Source organism: Rattus norvegicus, chromosome 11 (genome assembly GCF_021556685.1).
Source record: "Rattus norvegicus strain SHRSP/BbbUtx chromosome 11, alternate assembly SHRSP_T2T, whole genome shotgun sequence".
Classification (NCBI taxonomy): domain Eukaryota; kingdom Metazoa; phylum Chordata; class Mammalia; order Rodentia; family Muridae; genus Rattus; species Rattus norvegicus.
Genome location: NC_141544.1, coordinates 65,491,871 through 65,519,607, shown reverse-complemented (window position 1 = coordinate 65,519,607; position 27,737 = coordinate 65,491,871). Strand labels below are relative to the sequence as shown.

The window sequence follows — 27,737 nt, the reverse complement described above, 5'->3', positions numbered from 1 at the left end:
TATGGTTATAATATTCAGGTATGCTTAGTATTCAAGTTTTAGCAGAGATAGACATTGCATTGTTTAGCAGAACAATCAAAGTATTATTGATGATAAATATTCTGATTTTGTATTATCCTTTAAGCTTCTTAGCATTTGAAGTCTATGGAGCAGAATCTCATTCTAATTGATCTTAATTTAAATAATTGCATATTGACAAGTAGCTGTCATATTATACATCACAGATAAGAGTAAAATGGTGTTTTTTATTTATTTTTTTTTAAAGCTTTATTTATTTTATGAGTACATGTAGCTGTCTTCAGACACACCAGAAGAGGGCATCAGATCGCCATTACAGATGGTTGTGAGCCACCATGTGGTTGCTGGGAATTGAACTCAGGACCTCTGGAAGAGCAGTCAGTGCTCTTAACCGCTGAGCCATCTCTCCAGCCCCTGTTTTTTATTTGTTATCCCAGCCTTTCTTATCCTTTTTACCTTTAGGGATGCAATCTTAGTTAATGGCTTGATATGTATATTTCTAATTTAAATTAATTAAATTAATATTTTTTAAGTAGTAAGCTTTATATTTTAAGTATTTGGGTTCATAAAAGAACTTGAAATGATAATCTGACTGCCCATAGCATGTAACCCAGACTGAGCTGGAAGTCAAATTTCTCTTGCCTCAGCCTAAGTGTGATAATTATAGACATATATCACCAGCTATTACATTATTTTAAGAGCCAAGTTTCTATACATATGTAAAACAAGTTTTTTTCTTTGCTATTCTATGTAGAAAACATTTGTCCTTTGAAATTAGTGGGCATTAAATAAAAGAAGAAATCTGTCTTAACCACTGTGGTAACTTAATCCTGTAGCCTCGGCACCCCAGAGGCTGAAACAGGAAGAATTGCCATGAGTTCCAAGCCAGTCTGGGCAGAGTGACTCAAAACACCAAACTAAACAGCTAGCTCATGTGATATCAAGATAATATAACAAATTATTTTACTTTCGTTGAATGATTTCTACATGTAAGAGTGATATATTTTATGCCATTTTATTTTAACTTTCAGCTATAGATAATGAAACCCGAGACTGTCTTCAGAATATCTACAATCTGAATAGTGTGTTGTCGGGAGTGGTTTGTCGGAGCAGCACGTGCCACAATAATTCAGTGTTTTTACAGGTATACAAATCCTCACGTTCACTGTTACCTGGTCTCCCTTTTTTATCCTCAGACCAAAACTGCTAACACCTTTTACTGCTGTGTTACAGTTGACTTGATGACAGCGTGATCATATACAGTTCTTGTTAGATCTGGTTGGACACATACTCACTGTGTAAATATTTCTTGAGAAGGGAACAGAGGAGACCAGATCTGCATTATTACCACTTTAACTTAAAACTCACTTAAAAACAAAGATGTGTGCATTTTGAAGTGTGAACTATTCGTCTTAAAATTATAATTTGGGTTGGTATGTAGTCTCAGACTATTGAAGAAACATCATAACAAAATTTAGAGCTATGGTTTAGTCTTTGTTAGCATAATTTGAAAACTCTTGCACCCATCATTTTATTGAATCTAAAACGTGATCATCTGCAAGAGAAGGAAAACATGACCAATTAAACTGACATGCAGTTATAGAGATAACATATAGGAGGAAAAATAGATCCTCAAGCTAATTCAACCACAAGTTTTAATGTAAGTAAGGGAACAGGGTAGATGATTCTGGTCAGCTTTGGTTCCCACAGCCGAGCACTTAAAATGGTCCATCTGATGAGGGAAAAGATGTATTTATCCCATAGGTGGTTCAAGCCCATGCCATCTACATAACCATAGACCTGTCAAAGGCTTTTCTGGCAAGTGGGAAGGGTAGGATGTGATCATACCTCAGGTAAGGTCAGAGAGATACTGGGACCAGGTTTGTTCCTTTTAACACTTTGCACTCTTGAGAACTACGCACGGGGTCACATGGGAAATACATCATACCTCCAGTGACCTAAAAACCTCTAGTCAGGCCCTAACTGCCAGAGACCTGACACCTCCTATAATTCCCTCCTGAGGAACTAAGGTTAAATCACAGAACCCACCCTTCATGGACACAGTTAGGTGCCACTCAAACTGTACCAATGATAAGGCTTGAGAAAATATATGTAGAAACAGATAAACTAAGAATGACTTCCAAGGTTCTTAGGATATATATTTCAAATAAAATTAGAATTAGGAACTGGCCTGGTTCTTGTTCTATTTGGTTCCTCAAATGATGTGCTCAAATGTGTGCAGTAGTCCACTTTTATAAGTAGCCAATCTGTTTTCATGCGTTTGTTTACTCACAATTATTTTCTCAATTTCAGTGCATTCAACTGCTGCAGAGATTAACATATAATGTCAAATTCTTCCACTCTGGTGCCCATATAGATGACTTAATTACATTCTTGATTGGTCATATGTAAGTATGCAACAAAACATGTACTTAGATAATTTGTTGTCTTATTTTTAAACTGAAACTATGTGGTAGATATTTCTCCTTGAGTAATGTTGTCTAGCTTAAAAATAAAGATTTACTCACTTCTTTATGTGTATGTGTTGTACCTGAGAACGTATTTGTGATACACCATGTGTGCCTGTAGAGGACAAAAGAGAGCTCAGGCATTTGGAGCTGGAGTTATAGGCAGCTGTGTGCTGTCCAATGTGGGTGCTGAGAACAGAACTAGGGTCCTCTACAAGAGCAGTAAGTGCTCTTAACCTACCGAGCCATCTTACCAACCGTGCTTTCTTGTTTTTTAAACTAAGATCGCTGTTTGTTTACTCCACTTGGCTGATTTCAAGGGTTGAGTATATAAAGCAGGTTTAATTTTCATAAGTAAAATGTAACAACTTAATTTAGAAAGAAAAATATTAATCAAGGTGAACATTCTATCCCCTTTACAGGTGATCATGATAAACTATCATAGTCATTCTAACAGTTATTTCTGTATTTCTGTGGCACAGTTAAATAGGATAATTTAGTTTCAAAACATAAATAGTATTATTCAGATATGTTCATCTTGTTTTTACTTGTTAGAAGGAACTTAAGTACTGACTAATGAGAGTGAACACCATGCTTTCTGTTTTTACAACAGTCAGTCTTCTGAAGATGAGCTAACTATGCCCTGTCTAGGACTGCTGGCAAATCTCTGTCGGCACAATCTTTCTGTTCAAACACAAATAAAAACTTTGGTAAGTTGGGTAGTAACTTCCCTAAATTCTCCCCAAGTTTCTTAATTTGCTTTTTTAAGTTTGCTTGCTTGCTTTCTTTTTCTTTCCTTCTTTCCTTCCTTCCTTCCTTCCTTCCTTCCTTCCTTTCTATTTTTTTTTTTTTAAACTTCCATTGCTGACTGTGAAACCTGGGGCTTGCATATGCTATTTGGGCACCTTTACCAGAAAAAGAAAACTTTCTCCTAGATTCTGTGTATATCAAACAATCTTTGAATTTCTACTCCTCTCTGTTTAAAAATATTGTTTTAGGGCACTCATTCTTTTAAAAATTAACAGTCATGCATTGAAAAGTTCATAATAATGTTTAATAAGTTTGTCCACTGCGTACACTTGTAATTCATTTTCTTTTCTCCTTCAGAGTAATGTGAAATCTTTTTACCGAACTCTCATAAGCTTCCTTGCACACAGCAGTCTGACTGTGGTTGTGTTTGCACTTTCAATATTATCCAGTTTGACACTCAATGAAGAAGTGGGGGAAAAGGTACTTTTTTTTCCTATTTATGAAAATAATTTTGAGTTCATAGTGTTTGACATTTTAAAATCACTAAGATGTTAACTTACAGTTTCTTGTGTCTAATAAAGTTTTCCCAATTTTCCAAAGCTATTTCATGCTCGAAACATTCATCAGACTTTCCAACTAATATTTAATATTCTCATAAATGGTGATGGTACCCTAACAAGAAAGTACTCAGTTGATCTACTCATGGATCTCCTTAAAAATCCTAAAATTGCTGACTATTTAACCAGGTATGTTACTTATCCATAACACATTTTACTTTCAGATTATTTTCAATGTTGTGTACATGAGTGTTCTTCGTGCCTGGTGCCTGTGAAAACCAGAAGAGGATGCCTGGCACTGCAGTAGGAGACATCTAGGAGCTGTGTTGTGGATGCTGGGAAGTGAGCCTAGATCCTGTGGCAGAGAGCACTCCCAGTGGTTAAACCATCTCTCCTGCTCCATAGCAGTGACGTCTTGTCTCTGGGTGCTTCCTGTCACATTTGTTTTGAAACTTGGGTGCATTTATTTTTGAAGACTTCATTGCATCAGAGACTTTCTTGTAGATTTTCAAAATTGTTTTGCAAATTATTTTTACTTAGTTTTTATTGGGTTTTGCCTACATGTATGTGCACCATGTATGTGCCTGGTGCCTGTAGAGGCTAGAAGAGGCTATCACACCACCTAGAACTACAGCCATGAGTGCTGTGAGCTCCCCAGTGTGGGTGCTGGCAGTTGACCCCTACACCACAACCATCTCTCCAGACCTTGATTTTATCATCTTATTTCTCAGTGCTTAAGTTGTATTGGAATGTTAAATTAAGAAATTACTTCGAAAAGTTAAAGTAACTCATTTCCAAATAAGAAAACATTTATTGAGCACCTGCATTGTTCAAAGAGTGAGAAAAATTGAGTCTTGGCACCAGTAGGAAGTTAAATAATTCCTGATTTTCCAGAAACAAAATCAAGAAGTTTAACAAATATACCTAGAGGAAAAATTACCACAGATAGCTAGAGTTCTGAAAAACAAGACACATTTTCTTTAGCATTTCATCTTTTACTAAATGTCTGTGATAAGATTGTGTATCAAGTCAGTAGTTCATGGATAAGGGTATTTTGGTTTTCCTTCAGAATACCTTCTCTTTGGTTATCTTATTTTTGTCTGTTGTGAGCTTTTCAGTATCCATGTTTCTATTCTAGCAGTCACATAACGCTTACTTAAAAGCTTTGAGGTAAATTGAAATTGTCTTTTGGATATGCTCCCAGGAGGGCAGAGAAGTGACTCTGCATAGCATCGCTGTGAGATTGCACCATCACCACTCCTTTCAGGAGAGACCCCAAGACCTCCATCAGCTCTTGTTTGCTGCCATACATGAGTTTGTTACAACCTCAACCCTGAGTCTTTCTGCAGTCTTAACAGTCTTGGGTTTCTAATGAGATATGAGAAAAGCAGTGTTTTCCCTGAGCCAGACCCCATAATTACTCTGTTAGCTTCCTTTCTTGATTCCTCCATTGTCTCACTCACGTATGTGTCACTTCCTCTTGATACTGTTCATGCACAAGCTCACTTTATCTTTGTTTCAAATCCAAAACCCAAGACAAATTCCATCTTCACAGAGCTCCCTCATACTTGCACACCTAGACAAATGTGTCCTTATGTGTTCATACTTTTCTGTTCTTAAACATTTTATTTTATGTGCTATAAGCCTCATCCTGTCATCTTCAGCGGATTCAACACTTCCTAGTCACTTTTCACACCTTTTATTTACCCGTGTGTTCTAACTCTAACTTTTTTCCATCATTCTGTCACTTTGGTAGTGTTCAAGGTAAATAACCAGATCCAAGCCTTGGCCACACTGCAGCTTTATGCCTGGCCCCTTAGAGTGCTAGACAGTGGCCGGAAGCTGCAGCTGCAGTCCAGCCCTCAGATCATAATGGTAAACAACCAGCTACCCACCATGTACTGCGCTGCTGTGCTCTGAGGTTGCAAACAATACATTTTTACATGGAGTAGTTTAAGTTGAGGTGGGTTTGGTGGTATAAAACTGTCACAAATCAGTGAATATCTATGTAGACATTGTAAAGACATTTGGTGTATCATTTTTCTAGCTTGAGAGTTGCGTACTTGTGCATAATAATGTCCTGATCGAATCATGTTTTCCTTGCCTACAATTCTTCCCCTTTTGTCACTTAATGCATATTTTTAAACCTAGGTATGAGCACTTCTCTTCATGTCTTAATCAAGTACTAGGGCTTCTAAATGTGAAAGACCCTGATTCTTCTTCAAAGGTATGTAAAAGCATGACATTTTATTTTATACTTTTTAAAACACTGAAACGCGTAGGAAAATCTAGATATGCTGCCCTCTGTATATTTAGAAACTGCTCACACTCATGTAACCAATATTGAAATCAGAATGAGAGCATCGCAAAGTGTAAGCGACTTTACATTTTTCTTTCAGAGTGTTGTGTGTGGCATTTTCCATGTGATCACATGCTTTGTCTCTTAAAGTCCAGTGAAGTTGTATTTAATGAAGGCTTTATATTGCACAGGTTTTAGAATTACTTCTTGCATTCTGTGCAGTGACTCAGCTGCGCCATGTTCTCAGTCAGATGATGTTTGAACAGCCTCCATCTGGCAACAACATTCTGGGAAGCCGCTCTCCTAAGAGCTTAGAACCTATTGTGGCGCTACTTCGCTGGTTAAGCCAACCCTTGGATGGAGCTGACAACTGTGCTGTGTTAGCATTGGAGTTGTTCAAGGAAATCTTTGAGGTAATGGAATGATTAAGTGGACTTTTGTACTTTTGTGATGATCAGTTAACGTATTTCATAACTTTCATGTTAGAAGCTTTCAGTTGTCCACACATGGGATAAAATTAACAATTATAAACAGGACTGTCTGGAATCCAACTACTAAGGTTTTCTCCTGCAAACTTACATATATCAGTTTGGTCCATGTTTTTACTGAATGCTTTGTGTGTATTTGTTTTTGATATACATACATACATACATACATACATACATACACACACACACACATACCTATGTACATACATATAGTTTGTTAAACAGTATGTGAATTCTTGTGTAGATATATGTGCTTTGGTTGTCTTTGTCTCAGATTTTGTCTACTGTCCATTCTTCTGTAAAATATGGGTCTTAATTAGTAAAATGAGACCAAGCATGCAGACAGCGTGTAATAAATACATTTAGAATGAAGACAAAGAATCTTAATCATGTTACTGGGCATTATCTGCTATTTACCAGCTTTTATTCACTTTTAGCCTATCCTAGTCTGACACATTTCTTTCTTCTCATAATTGGATTCTATGCACAATACGTATATGAGTGACTAAGTGTATTTATTAAAATCTATTCACAAACTGGTTTTGGTATGTTTTAAAGCTTTATTTTATGTATATAAGTACATGGTTAATGTGGTCAGACACACAGAAGAGGGCGTCAGATCCCATTACAGAGTTTGTGAGCCACCACTATGTGAGCAGGCTGCTAGGAGTTGAACTCAGGACCTCAGAGAGAGTAGCTGAGCCATCTCTGCAGCCCTGCTTTCGGCATTTTAACTTGATCCTGCTGTACCTGATTTTAGAATTTAAAATTTTATAGTTTTATACTATTTATAAAGTTAGTTAATCTCTTACTATTTTAATTACATTTAGCAAATTTAGGATATTGTTATTAAATACTAAACATATTTAGAATAACATTTAAATCATGGAGTTTTTTTTTTGTTTTTTTGTTTTGTTTTTTTTTTTTGGTTCTTTTTTCCGGAGCTGGGGACCGAACCCAGGCCCTTGCGCTTCCTAAGCAAGCGCTCTACCACTGAGCTAAATCCCCAACCCCGAGTTTTTTTTAAAGTGTCTTATTTATAAAATCTTTCAGATTGACTTGAGGAAAAAAGCCAAAATAGGTGTGAAAACTGGCTAAAATAGTGAAATGTAAAATGTAGTTTTAAAATAGGAGACTTAGATAAATGAATATTGAAATAAATGTAAAAAAATTCGATGAATATATTATAGTTCAATCATGACTATTTTTGTGTTACATGTTGCATCTTTATTTTTAATTACACTTGATGGTTTATCTTCTAGGATGTCATTGATACTGGTAATTGTTCCTCAACTGACCGTTTTGTGACCCTTCTGCTTCCTACAATCCTTGATCAGCTTCAGTTCACAGAACAGAATCTGGATGAGACCTTAATAAAAAATAAATGTGAAAGGATGGTCAAAGCCATTGAAGTTTTATTAAATATCCTTTACTATAATATAAAAGTATAAAAACTCGTTTTTTTCTCTATTTGTAATCTCTTTTTCTTTTTTTTTTTAATTTTTTATTAGATATATTTCTTTACTTACATTTCAAAGGTTATTCCCCTTCCCGGTTTCCTGTCCATAAGTCCCCATTCCCTCCCCTGCCCCCTCTCCCATAAGGGTATTCCCCCTATACATCCCCTTATTGCCCCCCCCCCATATTCCCCTACACTGGGGTCCAACCTTGGCAGGACCAAGGGCTTCCCCTTCCCTTGGTGCCCCAACAAGGCTATTCTCTGCTACATATGCAGTTGGAGCCCTGGGTCAGTCCATGTGTAGTCTTTCAGTAGTGATTTAGTCCCTGGAAGCTCTGGTTAGTTGGCATTGTTGTTTTTATGGGGGTCGCAAGCTCCTTCAACTCTTTTAATACTTCCTCTAATTACCCGCAAGGGGGTCCTATTCTCAGTTCAGTGGTTCGCTGCTAGCATTGACCTCTGTATTGGACATGCTCTGGATGTGTCTCTCAGGAGAGATCTTTATCTGGTCCTTTTCAGCATGCATTTTTTTAGCTTGGTCCATCTTATCTAGTTTTGGTGACTGTATATATATGGGCCACATGTGTGTCAGGCTCTGAATGACCATTCCTTGAGTCACTGCTCTAAACTTTGCTTCCATATCCCCTCCTATGGATATTTCCTCCTTTTAAGAAGGAGTGGGAGCATCTGCATTTTGGTCATCTTTCTTCTTGAGCTTTCTGTGGTCTGTGGATTGCATCTTGGGTAATTCGAGCATTGGGCTAATATCCACTTATCAATGAGTTCATACCAAGTGTGTTTTTCTGTGATCGAGTTACCTCACTCAGGATGGTATTTTCTAGTTTATTCCATTTGCCTATGAATTTCATGAAATCATTGTTTTTGATAGCTGAGTAGTACTCCATTGTGTAGATGTACCAAAAATTTTTTTTTTAATTCATTCATCTGTTGAAGGGCATCTGGGTCCTTTCCAGCTTCTGGCTATTATAAATAAGGCTGCTATGAACATAGTGGAGCACGTGTCCTTTTTATATGTTGGGGCATCTTTTGGGTATATGCCCAGGAGAGGTATAGCTGGGTCCTCAGGTAGTGCAATGTCCAATTTTCTGAAGAACCTCCAGATTGATTTCCAGAGTGGTTGTACCAGTTTGCAATCCTACCAACATTGGAGGAGTGTTCCTCTTTCTCCACATCCTTGCCAGCATCTGCTATAACCTGAGTTTTTTATCTTAGCCATTCTGACTGGTGTGAGGTAGAATCTCAGGGTTGTTTTGATTTGCATTTCCCTGATGATTAAGGATGTAGAACATTTCTTTAGGTGCTTTTTGGCCATTCAATAATTCTCAGCTGAGAATGTTTTGTTTAGCTCTATACCCCATTTTTTAATAGGATAATTTGGCTCTCTGGTGTCTCACTTCTTGAGTTCTTTGTATATTTTTGATATTAGGCCTCTATCAGATGTAGGATTGGTAAAGATCTTTTCCCAATCTGTTGGTTGCTGTTTTGTCCCAATGACAGTGTCTTTTGCTTTACAAAAGCTTTGCAGTTTTATGAGGTCCCATTTGTCTATTACCTCATGTTAATATCAGAAATAGTGTGTTGAGGGACTAGATAGATAGTTTAATCAATAAAATACTTCCCCTGTGAGCATAGGGACTTAAGTTCAGTCCCCAGTTACCACATGAAAATATCAGGCAAGCATGATGTTGTGGGCTTGTAACCTCAGGGCTGGAATTGCAGAGACAAGGATCCCAGGGGTTTGCTGGCCAGCAATCTAGCCTAATGGGTGACCTATAGTCTTATGAGAAACCCTATTCAAAGTTGATGGACTATGGTTCTGAGGATGACACCGCAGGTTGTCCTTTGGCCTCCATATATGCATGTTTATATGTGCACACCTGCACACAAACATGTATGAATATCCACGTATATCTCCAGGAAAAGGATATTGAACTCCAACAGTTTCAAGAATATTGGGGAAAAAATCTGCAGTTTCTCTATGTTCAATGCTTAACTACATTTAGAACTCATTGTTTTTTTCTCGATAAATCTTTGTTTGCGTGTGCCTACTGCAGAGGATCAAACCCAGGACCTCAATAGTAGATCAAGCACTGTAGTATATATTGAACTGCATTCCCAACCCAATAAGACATGACCATTTCTAAAATAGCAGTTTGAGCTTTAAAGGTGTACTCTGTGCTGAATCTGTGGTTTTGATATTTACTGCTCCTGTGAGTCTTTGGTTGATGTACTGGTGCATAAGGAAATACTAAGAGCTTTCATGATGTGATACTTAACACACCCACCTGTTTCTAACATGTAGCCAAGGCTGGAAATCACCGCTGTAGAGGCATACAGTTGCTCTTTTTTTTTTTTTTTTTTTCCCGGAGCTGGGGGTCGAACCCAGAGCCTTGTGCTTCCTAGGCAAGCGCTCTACCACTGAGCTAAATCCCCAACCCCACAGTTGCTCTTTTTAACCTTAAAGTATTTCATATTTGAACTTTTCCTCTGATAGATATTCATAGTGATTTATATATCATGAGAAAATAACTCCCAGTACTGCGTCTATTTAAACACTGTAATCGGTGCTAGCATAAAATAAAATAAACAGCCAGGGAAGAAATACCCTTTCTGTGGATTTACCTTGTGTCGGACACTTGTATGAATCCATTTCTTGCTATTTACCAGGCACTTTAATACTTTGGAATTCCACTTGTATAATATGTCTTAAAGCAATTGAAATAATTGCTCTGTATTGCAGCGATGAGGTAGTTACTTGGAATTATTTTGAATATTATAAGTTATGTATGGCACACACTGTATACCAAGTACTTGGATGTCTGTATCTTAACCACATCTAACCTCTGTGTGGAGATGACACTCTGAAAACGCATGTTGTGAAAATACTGACTACCATGAAGTGCAGCATGCTGATAGAGCAGCAGTTCACATATGGCAAGATTGACCTGGGCTTTGGAACAAAGGTAGCTGATTCTGAACTGTGGTGAGTATCTCAGGTCCAAAATGCAGACTCTCAAATGTATTTACCACATTTAAGAATCCTCCCTGGTTATGTTTTGTTAACTCAAAGGAAAACTTTTTTAATTCTTCAATAAAAAATTCAATTTATGGATTGTATACTTCTGAAAGGTTTTGACATCTGTAGGTTATAATTCTTTTGGGCTTTTATTTTTCTGTGTATATGAAAGGGAAATTATAAACCCTGAATATTTCTCTTCGGAAACTTCCTTTTGACATTGCCTTGGTAATTTAATTTTTGCTTCATTTAATCTTACATTTTTTAAAGAGAAAAGCATGACAAAATGGATTTTTTTAAAACAAGAAAACCAATCCCTGCTGAAAGCTACTTAATAACAAAGACAGCTCTTCTCCTTCATACATCATAGCTTTGGTTAGAGGTAGACGCTCACTGAGAGTAACGAGCAGTTTATTTATGCCTTTCCTCTCCAGAGTAAGTCCTCCTAATGAATATTTATTGAGAACCTGATAAATTCCAGACACCATAATTTGTTCACATTTCCATAAATGGCATAGCTGTCAGCTGTTGTATTTTTGAAGAACAAGAATTATCTTCACTTGTAAAAGTTTTCTGGTACGTGTGTGTGTGTGTGTGTGTGTGTGTGTGTGTGTGTGTGTGTGTGTGTGTGTGTGCATGTGTGTTGACTTGGCCACAGTATGTGTAAATGTCAGGACAACCTGTGGGAGTTCCATGAATTGAGCTGAGGTCACTAGGCTTGGTGGAAAATACCCTTACCTATTGGGCCATCTCACCAATCCTTTTTTTAACTTTTTCAAATGCAAAGTAGAAGGAGTGCATGGTCATGTATTAGTCGATCCCTACAGATTACTTCAGGTTTTTGGGTTTTTTGTTTGTTTGTTTTTAAAAATACTAAGAATGATATGAGCCACATTCTAATAGTTGTACTTCTACATTCTAAGATTTGTACTTCATTCTGCAGGAATTTGAATCACATTGGGATTTTTTAAAAGTAGATAACGGTTTGAAATTTAGACTCAATACTAGTTTGTTCCTCCTGGAACTTGAATACTAAAAATATTAAGTTTTTTATATTTTAACTCTTAAAAGTAATACTTAATCTTCATGCTTTAAAAACAGATTTGTTAGATTTTTAATTTAGATGTATTAGGTAAAAAAATATGCAATTTTCAGTTATCTAATTTAAATATCACTTTTATTTTTAAAGCAAACTTGCTGCTGACGTAATTTTGAAAACTCTTATTTTGATGAACAAACTTAAGCAGTTGGTTCCTGGTATGGAAGTAAGCTTCTACAAAATCCTTCAGGTAACTTGAGACTTTTCGCACATTTTATTACCGTGTGCTTCCGTGTGTGTGTGTGTGTGTGTGTGTGTGTGTGTGTGTGTGTGATGTATGTTTATATGGTCCTGTGGTACATGTATATATAGGGGTGGGGGTGTGGGGGGTATGCACGCATGTGGAAAGTTAGTGTGTCCTCTTCAATTGCTTGCTACTGTTTTTTTCCTTTGAGTCCAAGTCTGTCCTGGAGATTACCTATTTATCGACGGATCCATCTATCTCTGTCCTGTATCCTAGGGATATATGGCTTGAAATGTGTCACCATATCTTATATTCTAGATGGCAACATCTCCAGCACCTCTTCCTTGGTTTCTAATAATTTTCCCTTTCTTGATTTCTTGATTTCTTGTTTGTTTCTTGAGACAGCATATTATAAGTATTTCTACTTTAATATTACTTTACATTTTAGGGGTATTTTTATACAATTGACCATTAGAAAAAAGTTAACAGTTCTGTGTTATGTAGTTATACATAGTTCTTAGAAACTAAATCTAAATTTATCCATGTTCTCAGTGAAGAATGTTGACAGTAATAGTTTCCTGCCTTTCTTTCATTATGTTGAACTTGCAGGTTTCTTGATTTATGCTAGCATTGGCATTGAGACCTATGGGAGATGCGTATGTGTGATGGCCTGAGAATGACTTTGAGTGTAATTCTTTCGGCCTACACCTTTTTTTTTTTTTTTTTTTTTTTTTTTTTTTTTTTTTTTTTTTTTTTTTGACATGAGTTCTTTTCACTATTCTTACCAACAAAGAAAGGCAGGGTGGTGGCTAGTGAGCTTCAGGAATCTATTTCTCTGCCTCTCCAATACAGAGGGTAAAAGCACATTTGTTGTGGCTTCTCCATTTTAAACTTAGATTTACTAAGTGGACCATCTTCTCTAGGTTAGCTTTAAGTTTTAATCAGAGTTGGTTATATAATAAGAGGATAGACCATATCTGAAAGGGACGGATTATAGATTATAGTGAAGATATGCTAAAAACAGCAAGCTCACCAGTTTTAATGATAGTAGCTGAAAAGTTCTAGATGTTTTGAGAAAGCACAATTATAAAGTTTAGTTTACAAATTTATTTCCTACTCCCTCCCTTCTCTACCACAAACCCAGAACTTAAAACATGCCATATAAGTACTCATTTTCAGGGCTACCTTACCAGTCCTCATCTGTTCTTCAAGAATCAGGGAATATCTCATTTTGTCAGTCACAAGTGTTTTGAGCTTAAGTGGAGTAGGTGGATTTTATAGGTAGAAGAAAAAAGTGTCCCTGTCTGCTACTTTCCTTATAGGAAAAGGATCTTATGCTACTACAGTATATTTTGTTTGTTTTGAGGAAAATGGAACTGGACTTTAGTTTGATTGTGTAATATTTAGCTCAAGAATTTTATTCTGGTACTAACTGGTTTTCTGTGCCTAGTACAGGGTTCATTATTACCCATGTTAATATAGCTTATACAAGTCATTTGACAAAAATGCAATTTTTTTTCCTGAATTAACTTAATAACATGGCTTAGAAAGGGTAAAGGTAAATGTTCAAATAGAATAGAAGCCAGAACTGTAGGCAATGGCCTTGTGTGCACTATAAGAGCATTATACTTTAGCGGTTTAGTTCTTAGTTGGCTGAACTAGTTGCTAGTCAGTATTGGCTTGAGTAAGTAATTTTCCATTTTTGTACTTCAGGTACCTTTATTACAGACAGCATTTAATGATTCTCCACTCTGGGAGAACTTGTGGAGTGATTTTTCTTTTTTTTTTTGAGAGTTTTGAAGGTTGATTTATACTTAAGTAAAAGTAAGCATTTAACATTTTAATTATAAAGGCTTTACATATTAATATTTTCTTCATTAACATTTTTTCTCTAGAAAATTGAGTCAGGAATGAGGAAATGGCTCCGTGTATAAAGTGTTTACAATTTAGATCTTCAGAACCTACAGAAAAGGCGAACATGACAGAGTACATCTGAGTACATTCTAACACTGAGAGGCAGAGACAACAGGATACCAGAGGCATTCTGGCTAACTGGTCTACCCAGTTGATTAGTGCACTGGTCCTATCAGTGTAACGTCAAACAATCCTCTGAGTGGGGAGTGAGGATGATTATAGGAAAGATAGAAAAGTAGACTCAGAGACAAAAGTTAGAAATTGGGAGGGCTATCCAATGAATACTGCAGCAGCCCTAAGTTTAATTCTCTTAGGCTTTAAATACTTTATTGGATATCTGTTCAGAGGCCTCCTGTTCCTTCATCCAAGATTAACAGAACATTCAGCCCCTCGCCTTGAGCTTCAAGTGTATCTCTTCCTATCATTCTGTGTATCAGCAGGCCAGGAAATCTGCCAGTAGACCCAGGCCTGCCTTGACTACCTGACAGTCAGGCTTTCACAAAATCAGGCAAAATGGCTCCTGACAGGTTAGCTCCAGATACAGTGAGAGACTTTGTGTTTATAAATAAGATGGGAAGCAATAGAGAAAGACATCCAATATAGACCTCTGACCTCTATAATACATGCATATACAAAACACAATAGTAGGTTGGTTTTTTTCACTTCAGTGTTTAGTTTTGGGTTTTTCTTTTTTTTCTTTTTTTTAATAATAGATGATTTTAGAGCCTTTGGTACTAGTGTAAATACTGACACGAGGGACTTTGAAGTGCCTTGCTTCAGTCAATAGATTTTCAGATTTGCATTCACTTGAATAATTTATTTGATGCCTTTAATTTAGAAATGATTGGCCAAAGTTATATTTTATTAGAAATAAAACAGTATCTAAATACCATTTGATTTTGAAAAATAAAAGTTGATCAAAAAATATAAATCGTAAGTTTGGAGAAGCATTATTTAAAACATCAAAGCCTGGTGGTAGATATTTTTAGTGTATTAATATGGGTTGTTATATGGTATAAATAGCTATAGGGTGGTAAAGTAACTCCATGTAAGTATTGAGTAGGAATTCTCCTGAATATGCTCACCTTTGACTAAAGACGTGGCAGTACGCGTGGTCTTTCCGCCTCTTACTTGCTGTTTCTGATTTGTTTAGGATCCTCGGTTGATTACTCCTTTAGCTTTTGCTTTAACATCAGATAATAGAGAACAAGTCCAGTCTGGACTGGGAATACTGCTGGAAGCCGCTCCACTGCCAGATTTCCCTGCCTTAGTGTGAGTTGTATCATCTGCAATCTCTCTTAATGCAGTTTGAATGTCATGCTGTGTTTCTTTTTATCCTTCATGCATACTTATTAGTAAATTGAAAAACTTCAGATTTTATTGTAACTGCCAGTAATCTCTCAAATAATTAAAAATTTGATTCCTTTAACAGAGAAGGCCAAATGTTTACTCTCTCAAAGACAGCATATATGCTAAATATATTAGTCGTGCTGGTTTTGTCTTTTAATCACCTCTTCTGAACAGGGATTCTAGACACTGAAGCTTGAAGTTTTAGTTCCTTTTGTTGAAAGAACATTTCTTTCTGATGTATTTGCCAAGGATTCCCAAGAACTGCATGAATTCAAACTTAACTGCAAAAGGTCAATAAGAGGATTCTGAAATATTGAGTGTTTTATCATAAAGTACAATAGGTGATGTCCAGGCAAAAGTATTTACTATATTTAACCTCAGATCATTGTGTATTTAAAATGGTGTGAGTTTTGTTTGTTTGATTGTTGTTATTTGGTTTGGTTTGGTTTGGTTTTGGTTTTTGCTTAGGTTTGAGTATCAGAAGGAGAGAATCTTCAAACCGAATGATTACCATAGTCTGTACTTAGGATTTAGTTTTTAGAGCTTGAAGTAATTTATATAATAGAATTTGTAAAAATCACTTGAGTAATTTGAAACTGCAGGTCAATACACAGGCCAGTGAACAAGCTATTCTTTTGTAAATAGTTTTATCACACCTAAGCCACAGTATTCATTTCAATATCATCTCTCTTGTCTGTGCTGTTTTCACTCTCTAAATATAAGAGATGAGTTTGCTAATCTAGACTGACAGTTGTTAAATGACTTTGGTTACATTTTGTAGAATTACTCATAGAGGTAATCAGAAATTAAAAATTAAAGAACTATGAAATGCAAGCCCAATATCAATGCAATAAAAATCCCATTCTTTATTTGATGGTAGTGGTGTGGAGGGAGAAAGCAAACTCAAGGCCTCCAACATGGATTAGTAAATATTTAAAATTTTGACAAATATGTTTAGCAAGATTTTTATTTCTGATATTATAATGTAATTATAGTTCTCTTTTCTTTCCTCTTAGCCTTCTGATATATCCCTCTTTGACCTTGTTTAAAGATATAGTTCCATTTTTCATTATTTCATTAATCATTATTGTGTATGTGTGAGTGTGTGTACATGTGCAAGTGCTCATTTGGTTTTATATGGACATGACAAAGTGGACTGTGAAAAGCCCATAAAGTCTCAATCCTTTGCAGGAACTATAGGTAACCGAGGAAATCTGGAGATGGGCTAGAACCTTGCCAGTGGGGAGAATAGATAGCCCAGGGATCTAGGGTAAAAACCAAATGCTACTGTTCTTTAAAAAAAAAAAGGCAATAAAATGACTCGTAGTGACAATCTATACTTGTAGGTCAGTGCCTTGCTTAGCTCAGAAAAGCTACCTCCTCCAACAGATGGGACAAATACAAATAGAGAGCCATAGCCAGACAGACAGTATGAGAGACCTAAAACAGGATCTCCCCATTAAACCCCTCCCTCAGACCTTAGGGAATCTTGGAAAGGGGAGGCAGAAGGAATAAAAGAGCTAGGGGCTTTGGAGGACAGCAAGAAAATAAGGCCCTATAAATGAACAGGATCAAAGCTCCTATGAGCTCAGAAACTAAGGCAGTTGCTCAGGGTCCACACCGGTCTGCACGAGTCTGTGTCAGGTCCTCTGCTAATATGTTATGGTTTCAGTATTTTTGTGGGATCTCAGTGTGTGAGTGAGTTGGTCTCTGATTCTTTAACTTCTCTTGGGCTTTTCTGCTTTTGTTTGTTTTGTTTTGTCCAATTCTGATGTGTTAGTTTTTGTTCTATCTTATTATATTTTATTATATTATTCCTTTAAAAAATTAAAGGTTCATATAATGCCTATCTCTATGGGAAGGAGTGACTATGTTACTTACATAGGGCATTAATGAAGACCTCTGGAGAGGTAAATTTGAACCAAGATCTTAGTGGTAAGAAGGAACCAACCCTAGTCTGGTAGGAGAGTTTCAGAAAAAGGAACAGCTCTTTCAAGGCCTCAAGAGGTAAACAGGATAGGCTTTCAGTGGAGCAGACCAGAAGTCAGTACGATGAAGACATTGGGTGTCAGAGGAGAGCATAGATGAGACCAGGTGACACCATGTATGATTAGAGGCTGTTCTGAGTGATACAGAAACTGTTCTTACAGCAGATGCAGATAATCGCACTCACTGACTAGTGCTAGTATGCCTCCAAACTAGACAGGGAATTGTCATTATAAAGGATTGTAAATAGAAAAGAGCCCTCTGGAAAATTGAGAATGTTTCTCCAAACTTTATTTTATTATGGCTGCCAAGAAGATGATTTCCAGTATATTTGGAGACTTATAGTTCCCAAAAAAGATTTATTCCAAATAATACCATAGTTCTGTAACAGTTCTGCCTTTTGCTCTGTGTTTATGATTGATTTTTCTTCCTTACTCTTATTAAGACTTGGAGAAAGTATAGCAGCAAACAATGTATACAGACAGCAAGAAACTGAGCGTCTGCCCAGGAAAATGACTTTGCAGCCCTTAAATCACTGTTTATCAGCATCAGCAAAGTGCTTAACGCCTCCTCTTTCAAAAGATAATGCCCCTGCATTGAACATTGAGGACCTCATAGAGAAACTTCAGGCTGGAGTGATGGTGAGTGATAAACAGTTCTGTAATGGGCTTGTGCTTGGTACCAGCCAGCTAAGTGTCAGCTCTGATTACAGATTTACTTAAACAATTTCACATGCAGATTTTATCACTGTAACATTATGCTTTGACATAAAAAGTAAAATCTGGCTATTTTGCAAAGAAAAGTAATTTCAAAAATTAAACATTAAAAAAAAAATCAAATAAAAAGCCAGCGGTCATTTCTTACTCTACTCCTTTCTTATCTGCCCACAGGAATAAGAAACAATTTTAAATCAACATATTAATACTGAACCTTGCTCTGATATCTAAATTAGTGAGTTATTTGTAACCTACCTGATACAACATACATTTTATTTTACTCTTTAGCTTTTTTTTTTTTTCTTTTTTCCGGAGCTGGGGACCGAACCCAGGGCCTTGCGCTTGCTAAGCAAGCGCTCTACCACTGAGCTAAATCCCCAACCCCTACTCTTTAGCTTTAATGATTTAGTTACAAAGTAAATTTTCATTCTTTCATTAAATTTATTATTTTCTGAATTGAATTCTCTTAAAACCAGGTAAAGGATCAGATTAATGATATAAGAATATCTGACATAATGGATGTTTATGAGATGAAACTTTCTACCTTAGCCGTGAGTACACGCTTATTTTAACTGTATACTGATATGTGCATTTCACACGTGTTTCTCTAAACCCTGGACATTAACGGTGGATTTTCTTCTAGTCTAAAGAGAGCAGGTTACAAGACCTCCTGGAAGCAAAGGCCCTGGCTCTTGCACAAGCTGACAGACTGATTGCTCAGTATCGCTGTCAAAGAACTCAAGCAGAGACCGAGGTCTGTACACTGTATCAGTAAAGCATGTCAGCTTAGTAGAAAACTTGACTTGTGAAATGAGAACCATGCACAGCACTAGTTACAAGTGTGTTACTAACACATGTTTCTGAGGTGGTGAGAAGCAGTAAGTAAAGGTCTTAGTCACTAATTCTGATAAGCTAAATTCAGTCCCCAGGACACATATGGTAGAAAGTGAAAACTGATTTCCACAAGCTAATTTCTGACCTTCACATGTGATAGTGTGCATATACCCAGACATAAGCATGCTCACACATACAAAAATTAATTGATTCAGTTTTGTGTTTAGATGTGAGTTTCATGTATGTTATGTATGTGCAGATACCTGAATCAGATTTGGAAGAACTAAGAATATAAAATGGATAGTTTTCTCTAGCCAGTAGATGCTGAAATAGACATTTGGTAGCTCTTTTAAGTTGTACAATTTATTGGTTCTAGTGTGTGCTCATATGACATGCATGTATTATTTAATAATGCAGTCTGAAAAGTGATGCTATGTTGTGCCAACACCATATAGTGTACTTGAGCTATGATGGCTGTATTGTAAGTAGGCAAAATAATGCAGTGGAACTACCTACACCCGTGTGATACATTTTATCCAAGCATTACAATATGACGTATGCTTATGTGATGGTGGAAAAGTGCATGTTTCGTTTTCTCTTGAGGCACGAACACTCGCGGGTATGTTACGAGATGTTGAGAGAAAAAACGAAGAACTTAGTGTGTTGCTGAAGTCCCAACAGCTCGAGTCAGAAAGAGCCCAAAATGATATTGAGCATCTCTTTCAACACAGTAAGAAGTTGGAGTCTGTGGCTGAGGAACATGAAATACTGACGAAGTCCTACATGGAACTTGTTCAAAGGTAATTAGAGGTTTCCGGGTAAAGTTAAAACCTAAGTGAATATGCCACGTTTCCTCAACCCTAAGTGATTTTGAAAACGTTTCTTGATGTGACACCATTAAATAAGTAGTTCATAAGAGATTTCAGACTGCCTGAACATGGGCTGACTGAGGACAAAAATGACGGACATGGCAGTAATGATATCTTACAAGGTACAGCAAATGAACTGTATTCCTCACACTCATTGGCAAAGTTGGGAAAAGTAAAAACCTCTTTATTTTTTATTTACTTCTCTGATTTATTTATAAAATCACAGATTCTCTGGGATGTAAGCTTCTCAAGAACAAGTTTCTTTGTTTCGATCATTGATTGATCACTATGACCTAGAACAAATAGTGTTTGATAGGGAGACATTGCTGTGGTTCTTTACTAAATGAGGGCCAGCAATATGGACCAGGTCGTATCCAAGCCTGGCAGCCCTAGTCGGATCCCCAGAACATTCATGATAGAAGGAGTGAGTCAGTGTGCTCACACGTTCACACACTCACACCGTGGCACAGACATACTCTTGTGTACACACAAATCTGTGCATAAGAAATGATTGAATCAACTTAGTTGTCACAGTTTATATTAAAACTGACAGTTGGTCATTTTAGCAAGTTTTAGTTAAGTATTGGGAATTTCATGTCATTTTACCTAAAGCCACAGAAATTTGTGTTCCTTGTCATTGAGTCATGCTGTGAGCTCCTTTTGTAAGCTGCGTATGTAGTTGAGGAGCATAAGCAAAGGTTTGTAACAGTGATAGTTACTTCCAGATGGCCACACTGCTTTCCTGTGTGACGACACTAACATTTCTCATTGTCTTCTTAGAAATGAAGATATGGAAAAAAAGAATGCTGACTTGCAGACTACCTGCGAATCCCTGAATAAACACATTGAGACAGTGAAAAAGTTGAACGAGTCCCTCAAGCAACAAAATGAAAAGTAAAACCTTTAGTTCTATATTCTAATTATTTGTTATTTTGGAAGAACACTGATTCTCTATATATAGAATATTGTTTTTTATTGATAGCTAATAGAACTCTTCTTTCAGATTAAAATATAAATTTGTCCTATCTATAGGTAATTACAGTTCTTATGATTTTTACTTCATACTTTTGGGAGAAAAATAGCACAAATAATTTAGTTCAATAATTTTTCTTTCATAACTTCAGAACCATTGCTCAGCTGATAGAGAAAGAAGAACAGAGAAAAGAAGTCCAGAGCCAGTTAGTAGACAGAGAATGTAAACTATCAAGTAAGTTGCTTTGTTTGAAACACTGAAAATGTTTTCAGCATATTTAGCTTTTCAAGAAAATCAGAGTGTTGTTTATTTTAGTTAATTACTGCTACTTACTTTCCTAATTTATTGTAAGGATTTTGTTTATATTATTCTTATTCTTCGTGTCTGTATGGGTAGTGGGACTATGTACTTGTTCAAATGGCAATGGAAGAGGTGTTGGATAAATTTTCTAAAAAAGCAGTGTCTGCTTTAAACTGCTGAACCATCTCTTAAGTCCTAACTTCTCATAGTTTTTAAATTTTAAATTCCTAAACAGTTTCCCTTCTCTTTGAACCTTTACAAAAGCGTTCTCATTTATGTGATCAAGTAGCAAATATGGTCTTTTATTTCAATGTAGGGGTTACAAGAAATGATGACCCTTTTAAAAATAAAATGTTGAACTTGACAGCAGGTGGCAGTACTGGGTAATGTAGTTACTAGTCTCTAAAGTCATCTGTGAAATGACTTTCGTGGCCGCTACTGGTTTCTACCTTAGTGTATAGAGAGCAAGGCATGATTTTTTTGCCATGATTTTTGATCTCCAATTTCTTGTAACCCTTAAGCTGTGTGTGTTTCCCTTCTCCTTACCCCTAATGCTTATTTAGAACAGAGAAAGACATAAACACTCACTGTTTTATATAAAATACTGGTCAAAAGAAAGAATGTGGAGGTATTGTATTTGTCTATTCTTTACATCTCTTGGGTGGGGATAGGGGCTGCCCATGTGGAGGTAGAGGATAACTGAAGAGAGCCAGATCTCTTCTTTCCTGGGTAGGTTCCCGGGATTCATCCAGGCGATGGTAAGTGCCTCTACCTTCTGAGCCATCTCTTCCTCCCTTCAGCTGCTTTTCTGAGTCAGTAAATTTTATATAAAAAAAAAGTTTCCAAGAAGACATTTGATTTTCCTCATTTTCTTTTATACTAGCTACTTAACTTTTTCATAAGTATTGTTAACTGTTTGTTTTTAGATTTGCATAAAAAATCAAAATCCCAAGAAGAAAAAATTAATGTTTTACAAAAGGAAAAGGAAGATAAGCAGGAAACCATTGATATCCTTAGAAAAGAATTAAGCAGAACAGAACAGATCAGAAAAGAGTTGAGTATTAAGGTAAGAATCCTCAATTTTCCTTTGCAGAAAAATGAGAAAAAAAATAGTTTTTGAAAAGGTCAACATGGGTAGATTAATTTCTGGTTTTATTTTAGTTATTTAAAGTCATTGAAGATTTTTTAAGTGTGTACTTAACAGCTCGTAAGTATGTAGACACTATAGCGAGGGCTCATAGGTCTTTATGTGGTGTGCTGGTAGCTTTATATAGGTCGATAGCTTTGTCTCTACTTACACAAGTTTTCATGATTTTTCTATTCTTTAGAGCCTTTTTATTAGCAAAGAACTCCTAATTTTTTCTTAATTATCTTTGACATATATAAATATCAAAATACTAGCACTTGTAACTTATCAATGAGAAAATGGAGTCTGAAATTATATATATATATATATATTATATATAATAAATAATAGATATATACATTATAAATTTTAATCTACTGCTTGTATATTATTATGACTGCATGAGGAGATATAGTTATTAATTCTGCTTTGTAGCCCATTTACTACCAAAAAGGTAAGACTAACCCAACTTCAAAACTAACTATTGTAGAGCAAATGTGACATAAGGAGCTTTAAACTTGAGAGAATAACAGTTTGGAGAGAATCTGTATTAACAATTGTTTTTTAAGTACTACATAGTATGTAATATTTTTGAAAAAAAGAAAAGCTAATGTACTGCTATATTAGCTGGTGTGTGTGCACATGTGTGGAACAGGTCACATTTTGTATCCCTGGTTGGCCTGAAACTCATTATGTAGACCAGTCTCTTGCCTTGAATATTCAGAGATCTACCTGCCTCCTGTGTACTGGCTGCTATCATTAACGTAAAAGATTATTTAAAAGTTTCAATTATGTTGTCTTAAAATCACTATATAATTTATTTAAAATGTATATGCAATCTGTTCTAAAGTGACACAAATAAAATTTAAAGGACACTTAACATTTCTCAGATGAAAAACCTTTCTGACCTATTTATTTTCTATTTCTTGTCATTCCTTCTTTGTGCCTTAGGCTTCCTCCCTAGAAATGCAGAAAGCTCAATTAGAAGGTCGTTTGGAAGAAAAAGAGTCCTTGGTTAAACTTCAGCAAGACGAGCTGAACAAACATTCTCACATGATAGCAATGATCCACAGTTTAAGTGGTGGAAAAATAAGCCCAGAAACTGTGAATCTTAGTATATAAACATCATGGCTTCGAGGAATTTGTATGTGGATACTTTTGTTGTATTCATATATTGGAGGTGGAGGAAACGGAGGAAATCGTGACTTCAAAACAATTATCATTTGTTCGCTATCTATTAACTTAGTAAAATCATAATTTCATTGATGTTTTACTTGGTCTTTAGAATAGAATTTTTTATTTTTTTTTAATGTTTACTCTTATGTGTCGTACATAGTCTCATTTATGATTATAGCCATGGATTACTTAATAGCAACCATGAATATATTTACATAAATGTTCTCTTAAGCACTTTCTTCATTTTGTGACCATTGCTAGAATTGACACACACACTATGAGGGATCCAGGGTCACTAGGCTGCATCATCTTTTGGGATTATGGTAATAAAAGTATGATCTATCATTGGTTAAAAACTGTCATCACCATCACCCACTGATATATTTGTTAAGTACTTTCTTGATGCAGCAGTCTTAGAGATTAATTGATTAAGGTCAACTAATAAAAATGTTCTGATACTACTAAGGAACTTTCTCTCTAAAGTTAACAGAAAATAGATTGAAAGAACTTTATTATTGCATTTAAAATGAAATTATATTTAGCCTAAACTCTAAATTTGGAAACAGTGCTGTAGCTATCAGAAATGTTTAAAAATGGAAAAGTATTTGTTACATTAAATGAACATAGTCTCCTGAAATTAAAAATGTGTATAATTATTTGCAACTTTCTTTAGTTCTTTTGTTTGGCTTTTGTTGTTGTTGTTTTGTTTTTTTGTTTTTTGTTTTTGTTTTTTTTTTTAAGATCTTATACAGTAACCTAAGGTGGTCTTTAACTGTCTCACTTTTTGTTTTTATTTTTTGTTATTTTTTTTTCTTTTTTAATTTTGTTGTTTGCTTTATAAGATACAGTTTTTCTCTGTATTCCAGGCTACTCCTGAAATCACTGTGGAGCCCATGCATGTCTTAACTCACAGTGATCTCCTGTCTTGGCCTCCCAAGCACTAGGATTACAAGTGTATCAGTATATATTAAGAAATTAACTATTCTTAAAATGCTGTATGTTGAAAAATCCATCATCGCTTTTGAGAGTAATTGGATTTCTATTCTATCAATCAGAAATGTTATTTCTTGTAATACAACACACATTTAATGTATAAATAGTTTTCAATTGAGCCATTGAATTTTAAGCAAAAGTTATATATCCCTGTTTTAGTATTCATACAAGAGAATTCTTTTAGCACTTTGCATTTAAATAAACACAGGTGTGGTGTGTTTCAGAAGGCATTTTAGATCCGTATTTAGATCCGTATTGCTTTGATTTCCTTATGCTATCCTCTGTGCATTCTCCACAGTATATGATTTCAATGAGCTTAGTTTTGCTTCTGTCTTTCAATCATAGAAAGTATGAACTTGTGTTTCAAAATTAATCATATATTTGCATTTTAATGATTGCATTAAGGACTGTAGCAGTGCAGTGGTGGCACATACCTTTAATCCCAGCAATCAGGTTTACGCAGAATAAAAAGTTATTTTATTTTATACAAGGGAGGAAATTAGTGAATGAATCAGAAGTGTTAGGGACAATAAAATAAAACTATATGCAACATCTCTAGGCACTGTGTGTGTGGGTGTGTGCACACTTACATGTAACCCCAGGTTACCTTGTAGAATTGTGTGTGTGCTACCTAATACTCATTAGTTACATGTTCTGTTGAGCCCTTAAAATGTGGTGTGTGGAGGTGAAAAGTTAGATATTTAACTTGTTTTAGTAGCTGTTCCACTGAATATCGTGACATTGTGATATGAAATCATCTACAATATTTTGGACTGCATTCATAGCTATCCTGGGTTGAATGCTATCCATGAGACCCAGGTTAAACTTGCCTAATTGTTCATTTTGTTTCCTGTAGTTTCACTTACAATGATAAACTTTTATCTGAAAAATAGAAGTAATAATGCATCAGTTTTAAATACCACATGAGTCTGAGTTGGTGAAATCTGTCTTCCCACTCTGTTTTGCATCATGTATCTCTTTACCACCATGTCTCTACTGCATATTCTACTTGCAGTATGGCTACATACTAGTCGACCTGACCCAGTTATCAGATCATGTTCTCAGGTACTGAAATGCTGTATTCAAGTAACCCTTATTCCATGATACTTAATAATGGCTCTAAAACATGCAAAAGTAGTCAGTTTGAATGTAGCTATTATATTGCAGATAAAGGAAGCAGGATAAGTAAAATAGTATTTTAAGGTGAATACTATATAAATAACTCACTACAGGACCTTTTTATAGTTATTATTTAATTGTCAAGTGTTATTTCCTCTTAGTACCTTATTTATAAATGAAGCTTTATAGCTAGGCAAAGTGATGTGTGCCTTCAACTCTCACACTTTGAAAGCAGAGAGAGACAGGTGGATGATAAGTTCAAGGCTAACCCAGCTATACAGAGAGGTCTTATTTTACATAAGGATTAAAGTTGGAGGTTGACAGAATAGGAGTTAGCTACATTTTATAATATGTATTTTCTTTCTGGTTCTGTGTATCTCAAATTTTGAAACCAAATTTTGTGTGTGTGTGTTAATGTATATACACATATACATACATACATACATACATACATACATACATACATACATACATACACACATACACACATACACACATACACACTTTTCTAAAAAAGATTTAATCAGGTTCATACTATTTTACCATAGTTGAGGATTTAAAATATGTATACCATAGCCCAGATAAAAAATCAAAACAAGAAATTAATTACTAGTTTTATACACATCTGCATAATTTTTGTGACATATTTTCTAAAACACGTAACTATTATATTTCCTTTTACTATTTATACATAACAATTTGAACAAATACTTGTAGTTTGCATAAAAATGGCTCTATAGGCTCAGGGACTATTACTACTACACCTTGTTGGTGTAGGTGTGGTATTGTTGAACAAAATGTGTCCCTGGGTGGCTTTTGAGATCTCAGATGCTCAAGCCAGGCCAATGGCTCAGGGTCTCTTCCTGCTGCTTGCAAATCCTGATGTAGAATCTCAGCTCCTTCGCCAACACCTTGTCTGTTTGCACGCTGCAATCCTTCCTACCATGATGATAATGGAATAAACCTCTGAAGCTGTGAGAGAGCCCCAATTAAATGTTTTTCTATATGAGTTGCTGTGGTCATGATGTCTCTTCACAGCGATAGAAAGCCTAACTAAGACAGTGCTCTTAAAACTTGATTGGTTAAAGTTTATTCTCTGCTGCTTAATTTTGTGTGAGTATAAAGATGGAGGGTTAATGCCATATCTTAAAAAGGAATCAGATTAGTGTTTCTTTGGGTCTTAATGTCATAATGATTATCTGATGATTTGAAGGAAATTGTATCATAGGTTAAGTTTTTTATTTTAGGATGTAGCAGACAGAGTCACAAGTCACAATTATTAAACTCTGCAATAGTAGCAAAAAGGAAGCCTTGGACACTATGCAAGTAAATATTCCCGGCTGGGTTCTAGTAAACCTTATTCACAAAACTGTCAATGATTTGCTATTAAATGTTGAATTTAACCACTAAGAAATCTGTTTGGGAATCTTTCTGTGATCTGTTTTGTTTACTAATAATTGATACTTAATTTTTGTATTTTTTTCTTGGCCTATATTGCTTGGTATAATCTACTTTTGGTATTTATATATAAAATGCATGACTTGTAAATACTGTATAACTAGGACTGACTTCTTACTCAGTTCTCATAATTTATTATAATTTTATTTTCCACTTAAGAGTTTAATATTGTAACTCAGTATGGTGACTTGAATAGAAATGGCCCTCATAGACTCATATGTTTGAATGCTTGGCCATAGGAAGTGGCGCTATTAGGTGTATACTTATTGGAGTAGGAGTTGTTCCTTGTTGGAGGAAGTGTGTCACTGTGGAGGCAGATTGGATCAACCTATGCCCAGCATGGCACAGTCTCCTGCCTTTGGATTAAGATGTTGTCCTCTCAACTCCTTCTCCAACAACATGCTCACCTGTAACCCACCAGCTTTCCCACCATGATGATAATGGACAGGACCTCTGAAACTGTAGACTACCTCCCTATTAAATATTTTCCTTTATAATAGTTGTGCTCATGGTATATATTCACAGCAATGAAACCCTAAGACACTGATATTGCAATATAGAATG

The 27,737-nt window shown here is 35.7% G+C and overlaps 1 protein-coding gene across 2 annotated transcripts in view; it reads left to right on the top strand.

Annotated features, from left to right (window-relative positions):
- The window catches only part of Cip2a (cellular inhibitor of PP2A), a 30,793-nt gene extending 3,664 nt beyond the window's left edge, over window positions 1–27,129 (top strand). Inside the window, exons 3-21 of one of the 2 annotated variants that reach the window (NM_001427687.2) lie at window positions 1,050–1,162; window positions 2,332–2,426; window positions 3,100–3,196; window positions 3,594–3,716; window positions 3,837–3,982; window positions 5,945–6,020; window positions 6,284–6,505; window positions 7,843–8,002; window positions 10,902–11,043; window positions 12,266–12,365; window positions 15,427–15,545; window positions 18,055–18,250; window positions 18,802–18,876; window positions 18,969–19,079; window positions 19,763–19,959; window positions 20,809–20,922; window positions 21,153–21,235; window positions 22,228–22,367; window positions 23,379–27,129. In NM_001427687.2, the coding sequence (NP_001414616.1) occupies window positions 1,050–1,162; window positions 2,332–2,426; window positions 3,100–3,196; window positions 3,594–3,716; window positions 3,837–3,982; window positions 5,945–6,020; window positions 6,284–6,505; window positions 7,843–8,002; window positions 10,902–11,043; window positions 12,266–12,365; window positions 15,427–15,545; window positions 18,055–18,250; window positions 18,802–18,876; window positions 18,969–19,079; window positions 19,763–19,959; window positions 20,809–20,922; window positions 21,153–21,235; window positions 22,228–22,367; window positions 23,379–23,549 (2,480 nt within the window). In that variant the 3' untranslated portion in view covers window positions 23,550–27,129. Of the gene's footprint in view, window positions 1–1,049; window positions 1,163–2,331; window positions 2,427–3,099; window positions 3,197–3,593; window positions 3,717–3,836; window positions 3,983–5,944; window positions 6,021–6,283; window positions 6,506–7,842; window positions 8,003–10,901; window positions 11,044–12,265; window positions 12,366–15,426; window positions 15,546–18,054; window positions 18,251–18,801; window positions 18,877–18,968; window positions 19,080–19,762; window positions 19,960–20,808; window positions 20,923–21,152; window positions 21,236–22,227; window positions 22,368–23,378 lie in introns of those variants that run through there. The other variant, XM_087576597.1, reaches the window with a different exon arrangement.
- The last annotated feature ends 608 nt before the right edge of the window (window positions 27,130–27,737 follow it).